This window comes from Martes martes (genome assembly GCF_963455335.1).
Source record: "Martes martes genome assembly, chromosome: 11".
Classification (NCBI taxonomy): Eukaryota; Metazoa; Chordata; class Mammalia; order Carnivora; family Mustelidae; genus Martes; species Martes martes.
The window spans coordinates 34,234,809-34,248,836 of record NC_137899.1 but is presented as its reverse complement, the minus strand read 5'-3'; the positions used below and the strand labels follow the sequence as shown (position 1 = coordinate 34,248,836).

At 35.8% G+C, this 14,028-nt stretch overlaps 1 protein-coding gene across 5 annotated transcripts in view; it reads right to left on the bottom strand.

Annotated features, from left to right (window-relative positions):
- Positions 1-14,028, bottom strand: part of ADAM22 (ADAM metallopeptidase domain 22) — a gene marked incomplete at its 5' end in the record, with an annotated part of 227,572 nt that overhangs the window by 55,264 nt on the left and 158,280 nt on the right. For all 5 annotated transcript variants that reach the window (XM_080818828.1, XM_080818829.1, XM_080818830.1 and 2 more), the window contains 7 exons: positions 1,948-2,047; positions 6,646-6,697; positions 8,367-8,457; positions 9,464-9,548; positions 11,084-11,250; positions 12,069-12,140; positions 13,743-13,817. In XM_080818828.1, the coding sequence (XP_080674954.1) occupies positions 1,948-2,047; positions 6,646-6,697; positions 8,367-8,457; positions 9,464-9,548; positions 11,084-11,250; positions 12,069-12,140; positions 13,743-13,817 (642 nt within the window). The remainder of the gene's footprint in view (positions 1-1,947; positions 2,048-6,645; positions 6,698-8,366; positions 8,458-9,463; positions 9,549-11,083; positions 11,251-12,068; positions 12,141-13,742; positions 13,818-14,028) is intronic.

Below are 14,028 nucleotides of genomic sequence, written 5' to 3'. Positions count from 1 at the left end.
CAAGTTATTTCATAGACTATTAGGAAAACACAAAAATTAATAAATCCACTGATTTATTTAACATAAAATATAGCTTCTCCAATTAACACGGCTTTGCAGAGCACAGTAATAATAACTGGCCCCAGAGATGGAAACAACTTTAAGCCTGTACAAGAAACATGTTAAGACTATTTTTTTTTAAATTTTATTTATTTTTTTGACAAGAGAGAGAGATCACAAGTAGGCAGAGAGGCAGGCAGAGAGAGAAGGGGAAGCAGGCTCCCTGCTGAGCAGAGAGCCTGATGTGGGGCTTAATCCTGGGACCCTGAGATCATGACCTGAGCCAAAGGCAGAGGCTTAACTGACTGAACCATCCAGGCACCCCAAGATTATTTTATTTTTTATCTCTCCATCATTTCCATTATCCTTTGAGCATAACTTATCTTATGGTGATATGTAAAATTAGTAAGTAGCTGCTATATATAATATTCATTCAGAAGTTCATCAAAGTTTACATACAATAGAATGGAATGGAACACACACCTATCAACAGACACACATCCCGAAACACACTTTCTTAACTAACTAGAGGGGGGAATAACAATTTAAAAAAAAAAAGCGGCAGCAATGACAACAACAAAATCCCCACCCAATTTCAAATATTCTCTCCTCTCCTACAAAATAATCAATACACTTCTAGATTCTGTTTTCAGCTGAAAGGGATCATAATTAATGAGACAGCTTTGAAAGCCAAAATAAAACTCATCCAGGTAAAAAATCCACTTATTCTTTTACTTAGAGCCCAGAATAAGCTGTTATTTTCATAAAGAGACTTCAGCTGTTTTTCATTTATAGCAGCAGGGAGTTAGTACAAATGTCCCTTCTGAAACTTCTGCAAAAAGTTTTCAAATTTGCTACTTTCCTCTTCAAAGCAATGTGATACACCTCCTAAATTCTACTGGAATAGACAGAGAATAAGACTAGGTAAATGAGGATAAAGGCAATGCCACACACCACTGTGGTGCCCAGAAGCACGGAACAGTTCACATAATTAACAAGAACAAAGCATTCTGCCTTAACATGCAGGCTTTCAAATGCGAGAGGAAGACCTGCTTTCAAGTCAGTAACCAGAGTTTGCTCTGCGAATTGGAAAGTCCTACGACAAAGTCTAAGCACCCGAACAGTTTTTTCCTTTTCTGCTTTAAGCAGCCTTGGGTTTCATACTGAGAAGTAATACTAATTTTAATCATATTGCTTATCCTAAAAGGCAGTGGTGGGGAGTAATGAGGGGGAGAAATGCCCCCTTTCTATCAGTATGAGTTGTGATCACATATACAAACAAACAAAAAGGAACCAAGAGAATGAAAGAGAAAGGCAAATGAAACCATCTTTGCAAGCTAATCATTTTTTAGAAAACACAGTCTTATTTCTACCTGCCTTCTATTCCCATCACAATAGCCCAAAATGCTGCAGTGCCTGGGTGGCTCAGTCGGTTGAGCATCCAACTCTTGATTTCACCTCAGGTCAGAATTCTGGGATGCTGGGATTGAGCCCTGTGCCAAGCTCCGTGCTCAGCACAGAGTCTGCTTGAGATTCTCTCTCCCTCTCCTGGTGCCCTTCCCCCAACTTGCTTTAAAGCTGCCTTTATTATTATTTTTTAAGATCTTATTTATTTATTTGACAGAGAGAGGGACAGCGAGAGCGGGAACAAAAGCAGGGGGAGTGGGAGAGGGAGAACCAGGCTTCTCGCTGAGCAGGGAGCCCAATGCAGGGCTGGATCCCAGCACCCTGGGATCATGACCTGAGCTGAAGGCAGATGCTCAATGACTGAGTCACCCAGGCACCCCTAAAGCTGACTTACAGTGCAGATATTTTGCATAACTAGCATATGGACATATAAGCCAAGCTGGAAAGTTTTCTTTTTGTAAGAGCCAATGGCTAGAAATTTACATTTATGATACTTAGTACCTTAGAAGGTTTGTTGAAAAGGCAGGCACCACCTCCACTATTCAGAAAGTCATGATACTCTTCAATATTACACTGGGTGAACTTTTTAGGAAGATAATACCTGTAAGAAAAGGATTAACTGGGTGTAACTTAAGTCTCCCTTATCTGTATGCTAGTCTTGAACATTGTTAAAATTGTAACATTATTCTTAAAAGTGATAGAATAAATTCCACTATGTCAGCATTTACTTTACATCCATAAGACTTTGATTCTACCAGTGTATTTCTAAATTCTTCACTTGGTAACTAATAGTGACAATGGGCTGTTCATTATTAGAATATACATTCAAAAGAAACACACACATACCTGTATTTTCAATCAAAGAGCATAGGCATAATGAGTCTTTTTTAAATATAAAAACTGGATTCCAAACTGCAGGACATTTTATAAAATAGCTGATTTATAATCTACGAATGTGTCAAAGTCATGAAAGTCAAAGAAAAACTGAGGAACTGTTTCAGACTGAAGGAAGGTAAAAGACATAAAAACTAAATGTGACGCTTGATTCTGAAGCATCTGTTAATGGCATTTCTGAAATACAGAGCTAATCTTGAGTGAGGGCTAAGAAGTAGATCATTCTATTGGTTGCATTGTGGTTTTGTAGGAGGATGCACTTGTTTGTAGGCAATGCACACTGAGGTGTTTGGGAGTGATAGGGTACCAAGCTAGCAACTGATGATTCAGAGGACGAAAAGGTTCTCTGTTACTATTCCTGCAACTTTTCTTAAGTTTAAGATTAAGTAAAAAAAAAAAAAAAAGTATAGCAAAAACAAAGAAAAAGTAATAAAGGAGCAGAAGAAAAACAGTTTGGCAATATGTATTAAGAACCTTCAAAATGAGAAATATCCTTAAATCTAGTAATTCTACATGAAGAATTTTTTTCTTGAGGAAATGACTACCTATATATACAAAGATGTATTAACAAAGTAACTTAACAGTAGCACGATTTGTAATAGCAAATGCTATGAAAATCACGTACATGTTTAGAAGAAAACTGTTAACTGTGATACATTAATAAAATAGAATACCAGGGAATTATTAATAATCATGGTATTGAAAAATACTCAGAAATGCTGACTATATAATGCTCACTAAAAAATAAATAATGATATATACAAGATCCAAAGTTTATAAAAGAATAATAAAAATGGAAAAAAATACTCATTAGTAGTACTTTAAAAATGAGAAAAGGAGTGACAAAAATTTAATTTTCTGTGTTTTTCAAAAATTGTTTTACACTGAGCTTTCATAAAAGATGATAATGAGTAGTTTTTACAAAGTCTCTCCCAACAGCCTTTATGTACTGTGTGCACTTATATCCCTACTTCTTTCTACCACAGGGGTTAATGCTTTGTGAATCAATGAATGGAATTTACAGTGATTATTCACCCTAAACTAATTTCTCAAGTGTTTCATGCCAAATAAAGGTATTCTCGGCTTACATTAATCTGACTTATTTCACTTCCTTCATTTCATCTCCCTTCCTTCTTTCTAAATATCAACAGTAGGAATTTGTGGATTGTTCTTGCTTTCACTGTGTCACACACAGTTCTTTGTGGTGACCTGTATCAAATAAGATGACTTCCTCTACCATGCCACAGCTCTTTGAACACCTGAAAGCAGAAATCTCCCTAGGCTCTTCAAGAAAACTTCTTTTTTGTAGGATAATGTATCTATTATATTCAACGCTTTCTCAAAATTTTAATTTTTATACCTTTAAGTAGGGCTGGTATTAATTTCAACGTGCTTTTCTACGTGCTCTCCAACATGTAGCAGTACGCAGAGACTTCACAGAGTAGAAATGAGAGGGGAAGTGCCCACAGGAAAATCATGTCCATAATTAGTACTGTTACATGGTATGTGACACAGCTCAAATGACATAGAGCATCACGCCAGGCAATGTTTTCTTTAAAAAGCTTTCTCTTGCACACACCTATTTGATGTAAGAGCAGTTCCAATGCAAGAGCTATGCATGTTTCTGAGTGTCACCTTCTGATTTTGCTACACATTACACTTAGTCAATGTAGATGGCCTGTAAAATTTTGTTTTTAGTAATTAAGCAGAATAATCAAACATAACATACTACATAACTTTCAAAAGACAACCACTAGCTTGGAGTTTAGTAAGTGTTAGAAAATTACAACTATGGAAAAAGACATTTACTGTTCCCTTTTATTACTAAACAGAAAGTCCAAAGATATTTTGAAAAATATTTTAATACATGTTTCCAGATACATTCCCTCTATCATTTATCTTCCTTATCATGCATTTCTTAGAGGAGTTCAAAATGCAAATATCAATAAATATTTATTGAAAATCAAGTGTGTCAAGGGATTATGGTGTGAGGTCAAACAGAAATATCTACTAGTGTAAGATGTACTCGTCAAAAATTTACAACTAATTGGTGAGGCAAAGCATAAGGACTATATGGAATTAAATGACAATGCAGGTGTTAAAATCGTAACAAATCTCAAATGGCTAAAAATGTGGTTGGAGAGAAATGAGAATTCCAAATGAAAGGAATATATCAAAGCAATCAAAGGAGGTTGGAAATTAATGTACATTCATGGTGAGCAAATTTTTAAGAAGCTTAAAATCCATGTAGGATTATGGCTAGAAAATCAAAAAACCTGGAAACCCCTGTCTTACTATCATAATAAGCAAATCAACCATGAACAGCAGTGGAAAATGAGGTTATAAATGAGCCTGAAGAAAGATTATGCATATCCAAGTACTGGAGGAAGAACTCCAAACCTTATTCTTCAGATAACAGAGACTCAATAAAAGTTCAGAGCAGGAAAATGGTATTGATGAGGGAGCGGGAGGCTGGCTGAGGACAAAGCAAAAGCTGGCACCTTGCACCCCCTCTCCATCCGTTCCCCTCGGTGATGTGTGTGGCATTCCTCAGGTACCCCTGACTGCCAAAACAAATAGTTAACTTGCTGAGATCACAATCCCGCAAGACAGGAGTCAACCTTGGTTTAACAAAGAAGTTACATTATCAATAGCACAATTTACAGAGGCAAATGACTCAGTACCTCAAGCCTTAATGTCACCCTCCCCTCCATAAACAAAACTGAAGGAGGCTGGGGTAGAAGGACCTAAATCTCACTAACAAAGATGCTTGATAGCAGGATTATGACATTCCATCAGGAATCTCCCAACTATCTTGATGTTAATGGCTTGCCAAAAGATAACATTGATCAAGCCTCCCTGCACCTTGGAGGCCTCCTTTAACATATGAAAACTCCGTTCAATGTTTCCCTGCCTTCCCCAACTTTGTAGACCTCTTTAGCATATGAAAGCTCCATCGAAACCTCCTTTCCCTCACCTCCCGCCAACCGCAGGGTACATAACCTGCCATCCCTCACAACTTGGGGCAGCAGCTCTTCCTGCCCACGGGTCCTGTCCCCGTGCTTTAATAAACCACCATTTTGCACCAAAGATGTCTCAAGAATTCTTTCTTGGTCATCGGCTCCGGACCTCAGCCCACCGAACCTCACCCAGGTTCTAGAACTTCATCAGTATGATTCATATGCATGAAGAGGAGAATGGAGGAATTTGTGCTGTATACATTCAATGAACCAGAGCTGTGTATTAACAGCATGGATAAATCTTACAAACATAAAGATCAAAAAAAGCAAATCACAGAAGACTACATATGGTATGACTCACATAAACTAAAAACATGCAAAGCAATGCTATGTATTACTTCAACATACACATATGAACAATAAAAGTATTAAAAGGGACTTGTGAATCATATGAACCAAATTCAAGACACAGTGACTTTGGCTGGGGTTAGGGAGCACCAAGAGAGAACACATGGGGGATTTAACTACGTAAGTGATACTTTCTTTTTAGGCCGAGTGATGGTATATACAAGGTTTCACTCTTCTACTCTTTATGTCTTTTCAATGATGATGGAAATGGAGTTCAGGAGGGAGAGAGGGAAGCTGAAAGTTGCCTGAATGTCTGGAATTTCATTAACACAACAAAAGCTCAAGATGATAAAAGTTTAGGGTAAGGAGTAGTGATGAGCTTGGCATGAAAGGAATGGTTGTACAATTTACTAAGAAAAAAATAAATACAAGATTGGACCCTGATAGTGTGTGAAGGGTATAGAAATGAAAACCTTTTTAGGAGCACAGAGGAAATAGATCTCTTCCCCATTCCTTGCTCAGTGACATACTACTGGTAGCTAGAAATCAGCCCTTGTAGGAGTATTTACATCACAAAAATCAGAGTAAGCTAAAAATCCAGGCTCTTTTCTTGTTTTTGATTTTGAGAATCAGTTTACCAGCACACTATTGTTTACAACCTATTTAACTGGAAATGAAGAGACAAAAGAAAAGAAAATTAGTAGGTAAGCCATGAAGAACAAAGCCGTCCCTTTCCTCTTATTTTTCTAGCCTAGATGAAAGGCTAACAAAGTCTTTGGTCTTCTATTTTAACTGATAACAATTGTTTTCATAAATAAGAGATGATTTTGTGAAAATATTTTATAATACAGAGCCACTGAGGAAATCTATGGCCCATTTTCTTTTTAATGTCAGTGGTGAGGTTCCATGCACTAAGTTGTTGGTGTCATGTTCCTAAGGAGACAGCAGCACAGCAGGGAAAGGAAAAGGGAATTATTTGCAAATAGAAGTGGCTCACCCAGTGTCTCCCATTATGCATCCAGACCACGTGTCCTCACATTTACACTCACCTAAGGGAAAACGAATACACATGCCTTTTTACAAAGTGAAAACAGATGCATTAGAGTGGTCTATTTTTTCAAAAGTGTATCTTCGCTTTATTCCTTAAATACCTTTTAAAAAGTAATACCTGCTTTCTAATTTTCCTTATACTTGAAGTTTTACATGCAATGCATAATAACAAAAAATCTACTTTGACCATATCAAGATTATATAATTTTTACTAAAATAAAATCTTGATATTTAAACAAGTGGCCTTATTTCTAAAGCATTCATTGAAATGCTTTAAAATGGCTTAACAACCCAATACCAATGAAACAGCATCATTATAGGATTCTGATTTCACAGTCCCTTATGGGAATTCTTAGGATTTCTTGTCCAGTTTTAAAACCTCTGCACCAAAGCTGCTGGTAGAAGGCAGTACAGTATATTGTTTAAGCAGAAAGGCTTAAAATACCTGGGCTCAAAATGTGGACTTGCCACTTACTATATGAGTAATCTTGGAGATGTTACCCTTTAACATCCAGTCACCTTATTCTGTAAAATGGGGCTAATGATGGTTATCTTGCAGGATTATCTTGAGGATTAAATGAGTATCTAGATGTAGATAATACTGGCATTTGATTATCTGTCCTATAACAGGCTTCAGAAATGGTAAAAGTTATTAGTCAAATAAACAATATTTATATTTGTTATTAAAATAATAAGATAAACAGGATTCTAATCAACTTTACTCCAAATACATGATGTTTGACTATTCCTGGTGAATTAACGTTACCTACTTGGGAAAATATATTCTTGCTAGATGCTAATCCTAGCATAGTTTATCAGGTCCATATTTTACTGAGCCCTTTAGCAGGCAAGTTCTCCTCTGTGGCCATGGTAAGAGATGTTTTAAATAAACCATAATAAAACGGTATGCCTTGAACCTACATGCCTAAGATTCTGTACCGACCATTTAAAATTACCAAACTGAGCTTATTTCGTCCTTTTTTTAGGTTAAATTCAACAATGAAATTATTATCACATAGCTTTAAATGTTTATTACACATGGAGAAATTTTCACCTGCAGGACAAACACCTTGAAACATTTTTTTTTTTTTTAAGATTTTAGTTATTTATTTGACAGAAAGATCACAAGTAGGCAGAGAGGCAGGCAGAGAGATAGGGGGGAAGCAGGCTCCCTGCTGAGCAGAGAGCCGGATGTGGGGCTCGATTCCAGGACCCTGAGATCATGACCTGAGCTGAAGGCAGAGGCTTAAGCCACTGAGCCACCCAGGTGCCCCAACACCTTGTAACATTTTTGAAGGAAATATTGTATGCCCCAGCTGTTTATCTTATACTATCACCCAAACTCTTTTGATCAAACAACTGAATTTAAAATCTCATTCTCTTGGGGCGCCTGGGTGGCTCAGTGGGTTAAAGCCTCTGCCTTCGGCTCAGGTCATGATCTCAGGGTCCTGGGATCGAGCCCCCCATCAGGCTCTCTGCTCAGCAGGGAGCCTGCTTCTCCCTCTCTCTCGGCCTGCCTCTCTGCCTACTTGTGATCTCTGCCTGTCAAATAAATAAATAAAATCTTAAAAAATAATAATAATAAAATAAAATAAAGTAAAATCTCATTCTCCAAAACACTTATAGAGAGTCCATTTTAAATACAACTAAACCACAGGGTGAACTTACCACTTGCCAACTTTCTTTTGTCTGAGATAATACCAATATTATGGGCTAATGACTGGGCGAGTGTAACGGCCATTAAATCAGTTTTCCCAAACTGAAAAACAAGAGCAAAAACAAAATACATGTAAACGAGAATTATTTTTTATTTAAGATGGCCCAGAGAAAAATGTCACGATATAATTGGAATCAAGTAATTTCTAAGCATCCTAATTAGCAGATGTTAAACATACAGTAGATAAAGCTAAACAAAGGAGCATTTAGGAAAAGCTGAAAGAAATAAACCCACGTTTGATTCAATCTTATAAGGAAGATTAGAAGCCAGAGAATCACCACCTTTTGGGCTTAGAAACTTAAGTTTAATTCTGAGTACAAATTTCACCAGTGACATATCTGAAAAACTTAATACTTGTATATACTTCAGTCAGTCTTTTAGATATTCATAAATGTGTACATTATTTGGAACTTATTCATTTTTGTGTGTCCACTTGCATGCCGGAAATTTTCCCAAATTAAACAGAATGCGGCTTCAGAAAACAAATAGTATGAGTAAAAGGAAGTGGGAATGATCTGTGATCTAAAGAAACTTGAGACCTAAAGATATTTTCTTCAATATGTAGATTCAAGGAGTTTTCTTCTAGATCACTTCCATGAGACTTAGGGCCTTAGGGGTAAAAAGAACTCTTTGAAAATTTAATCTATTTTTTCTCCAAAAATCTGCCAAATATTGAAGAAGGAAGAAAATTTCCAGTTGGGTTGTTAGGCAATAAGTTAATGCTCCATGAATTACTCAATTCTCCAGGAAATCAGTCAAAGTAATACCGCCTTATTTTCAATAAAAATAAAAGTAAAGATTTTATCTATATAATCTTTAAATAGCTAAATTTGGAGATTATACTAGTAGAACATGAAAAGAATTATCAAATATTATCTTCCATTATTTTCCTATTCTCTGTCCTCTGGTCATTTATAGCAACCATATTGGTTGTGAATAAAACAACCTAACACCTAGAGAATATGGAATATGAGAATTATCTCTTAAATATTAGGAAAACATTTTCAGCCATCATACCACTTTGTATTGTACAGATGTTCACACCTACTTCATTCACGCCTCCTCCTTTCAGCAACGAGCAAATCCCACCAATATAAGCCGCCCCGCTCCGGCTACTCTCAAATTGACTTCCCCTTTTAGAAAAGGAAATGAAAAATGCTTACTGTTCAGAGTTCCAAGTATCACTGTACCTCTCATTATTAATTTACCACACTTATTTTCTCAATGCAAATACATTCCTATATTGTATATTCCTGAGGTAAAGGGAGGAATGTGAATATTGTTTACACATGTAACCGAAGAAAAGAGTTTCTGAGAGGGATGTTCCCCCACATGAGCAATAATGCCTTCAACAGAACTATACTGGTTTAAAAAAAATCACTAACACGGTGTACTCTGAGAAAGGATACAAAATCACTTCTGTGGTATTTCTGATCAAAATGCCCAACTTGAATCTCTTAATGGGAAAACATCAGACATTCCCCATGATGGGGAACATTCTATAACATAACTGACCTATACTCTTCAAAAATGTTAAACCCAAAATAAACAAAGAAAGGCAGAGGAAATGTCCCAAATTAAAGGAGACAGAAGAGACAGGACAATTAAATGTGATGCATGACCTTGTGTTAGATCCTGAATGGGGGTAGGGAATTAGCTATCAAAGACATTATTCAGACAGTTGGAGAAACCTGAATATAGGTTACTTAAAAGTACTGTATCTCATTACATTTTCTAGTTTTAATAATTTAAATATAAATTTTAATAAATTTAATAAAAATTTAATTGATAAAAATTTAATAATTTACTACAGTGATATAAGAGAATGTCTTTATCTTTAGGGAATATACATGTTTTTAGTAATGAAGGACCAGTAAGTGAATATCTCCAACTTGCTCTCAAATGGTTCAGGGGAAAAAAAAAAAAAAAAAATCGATAGATAAATGGATGAAAGGAAGAAAGGAAGGGAGGGAGGGAAAAGGGAAGAAGGAAAGAAGGAAGAAAATCATAAGCAAATGGGGCAAGATGTAAATAATTAACAAATCTGGGTAAAGAGCATATATTTCCTTGTAATATTCCTGCAACATATCTATAAATGTGAAGTTGTGTAAAATGTAAAAGTTACACAAAAATACACTCTTTTACTTCCATTTATAACTTCCTTCAACAGATCTTACTTTACAAAATAGTGGTTTTTAAATGCTATAATATATAGTTTGCTATTATATCAAATATGCATTTTACCTCAAAAAAAAAAAAACCATGAAAGTGAGAAAAAATTAAAAACAAACTCCAGAAATACTAAGGTCTCACCTTAGAACCAAAGCAAAGGGAACACTAACATTTAAAATACAGAAACTTTAAAGAATATAATTAATCTGTCAAGAGTATTCTTTATGAGTATTAACAGTACTTTTACTCAATAAACGTTCTGCTTAAATCTCTTGAAAAGTAAATAAAAATATACATACAATAATAAAATAACTCAAAACTAAACTTCTTACACTTTCATGACAACTCCTAACAACCTACACTTTAAAACTCCTTTCAAACGTATTACCATGTCAAATCTTACTTTCATTATACAGGAGAAAGGATACATCTCAGTCTCAAGTAATAGAGCCATTTATCAGGGAACCAAAAAAAGCAATAAATCAAAGTTACGTACGAAAAAAGGTGAACTGCATCACTCTTCTCTTTGATAAAATCCCTCCTGTATTTCATAAACTCACGTAGGGTGATCAGTGGATTTTCAGATATGGCAAACTTGTTGTCCGCTGCCCAGGTTTCCATGGCAACCAATACTATCCTTGTCTTCAGTTGGTCTTTATATATCTGGTATATTAACAAAAGAAACACACCGGTTATACATGTGGTAAAGTCAAATGATTTAGGAACAGGACTATAAAACTCCTTTCATGAAAACTCTTGGGTTTTAGTTAAAGGTAAAAAACTCTATTGTCTTTAAGGGAGATAATTATTTCTCTAATTCACATGCATTTTCCTTGCGTTACAGAGAGTCAAACTCTTTACAACTAAAATCCAAAGAAGAATGCACTAGGTTAGAAACAAAAGAACGCTTTTTGACAAACGTTTGCAACCTTTTTCAAGGATCTCCGGGAGTCTGTTTTCTGGGACCCTGGAGAAAGATTTCATGCATTCCTGGGTTTCCCAAGGGAAGAACGGAACAACGAAGACTCCCCTGGGATATAATTTCTATGTAACCTGACTGGCCCCAATTAAACTCATGGAGAAGCTACCTACAGTGCCTTGTCAAGAAAAGATTCAGAAAGTAAATATAGTGGGATTACTAGTGCATGATTCATACACAAACAGGCACTCTCTTGAAAATAGCACGTTGGAAGTTCTCTATTAAGGACTAGGACTCAACTTTTTATTTTTCAATGTGAAAAACATAAGGAGAAATTTCAAGCATCAATCCATGGGTAACTTTGACCACCCCCTTTTATCATCTTCCCAGTCAAATCAATCAAAATCAATCAAGTTCACAGCAAGGTAACGAGGGACTTATGGGACACCGTGCCTGACGCTCAATTCAGAGCACCAAAAATACAAGAACTATATTGTCCATTCTGTTAGCAATCAGGAGATGACATTCGTCTATGGCAATACTGAATCGAGTTGATACTTACTAAATCCGCCATGTTCACCACAGATTTCGCATATGTATTAGTATGTACAACTGAAAGCCGATGTTTTTTAAACTGAAAACAAAAGAAACAAACAAAAGTGAAGGGCTTCCAAACAATCACCTCGGCAAAGAAAACGGGTGTAACTGAAACATCTCTATGGCTTTCTACAAAAAAATTGTAACAGTTAAGAACTAGTTCTTTATATGCTGTGTAGTCTGAGGCAAGGCTCTTAAAATTTTGAGGCCTCAGTTTACTCAAAGGTGAGATGAAGTAAAAATACCTATTCATTTCACAAGTTTATTTTTAACACAGAATTGTTATTGAAAATGAAAAAACATATGAAAGTTGTCTATGAATTACAAGGCATACAAATACAAGTAGGGTGGATAGCCAGAAAGTGTATGTGAATACTGCTATAACTTTAAAAACTCACTAGTTCTACAAGACTTAATCAGTAAAGGAGAAGAAAGCCCTACAATAAGGGTCACAAAGAAGTAGCTTAAAGCTAGATGTGGCTGACATAAACCTTTTGTTTGGCTTCAGTAGTGTTTTAAAAACCAGGAAATATCATGTAAAACCTGGTTTTTGGCTTCCCTTAAAATTAGCATCCCCCCATGGTGAAAACAAGCAAGTACTGAGAGGCAACCACTCCCATTAGTCAGAACAAGTATCTTTCTTTTGCCACAGGCCTCACCCCTCCCTATTGTTTCACATCTGGCTAGATAGATAACTATTTGTGTTATCTGCCTATAGATCTCTATAGACATCTGAATATGTGTTATTCTAAAAAGTCAAAATTATACGTTCTTACAACTTATTCTGATCATATAAAAATCTCAGGAAACAGTAACATTCACTGACTTCAAAGAGGTTAGAAAGATAAAACTTAGTTCTAGCCTGAACAAAGAAGAAAAACTCAATCTGGATTTTATTAGTTGTAGTAGTAGTAGCAAGAATAGATGATCAATGTTTGCTTAATCATATGCAAATGACATATTTTCCCTCAACTAAATCACTCAAGTAAATTAAAATGCACTTAAACCTGAAATTAAGTAAAATTTAGCAATGTGCTTCACTGAACATGTTTAGTTTAAAACTGTGGTTATACAGAGCAATTAACATTATAACTCACTGCTGCGCTGTAAATGTAAGCCACTGCCTACAACATGCCCATGAACTGAATATACATACTCTCGGTCAAAATAAATGACTCGGCAAGAAGGAAGTTTTTCCAGATTCCTATCCTAAAATCTTCACTGCTTGCCTATATAAGCATTTCCATATGGTTTGCTGCATAGCAAGCCAGAAACTGAAAAACTCCTTTCCTTTTATTAGGATAAAGTTGTATACTGCAAACTACAGTGTCATATTACTGGTGCCTTGCTGATTTCCTCAATATACAAATATTCATTAAGCAAATCCAAAGTGTTGACTAATTTTAAGTCAAAGAAATATTTCTGGAATGTCACAAAGTACTCCTAGTTACTTCCACCTAAGAATGTTTCCAATTTAGAGGTTGTTACTGGCTAACAAAATGCATCGAGATACACAAAAGTCTTTTCCAAGTTAACAATTTTCTGGGTTTCTTGTTTCTTCTAAACATATTTCTGCACCCACCAGTTTTACCCCTTGGCCCAGACAAGTTTAACCAACAGACAGTTCAGCAAATCCTACCATCAGATGATCGTTGACAATCATCAGCTCAATATATTTGGTTTCCTCCTCCACATTACGAGGATGTCGACGAAGCTGCAATATGGTAAAAGAAATAGCACCTAAATAAGCCCTCTGAACTTGGCTGTGGAAAACTAAAAAATATGTTACACATTATGTTGCATATTATACTGTGTGCTTTTCCCAAACACTTCTGATTTTTGACTCTCATAGCCCCTGGCAACCACGTTTCTACTGTTTTGTGAATTTGACTTTTTTTTCTTGTTTCCACATATAAGTGATACCA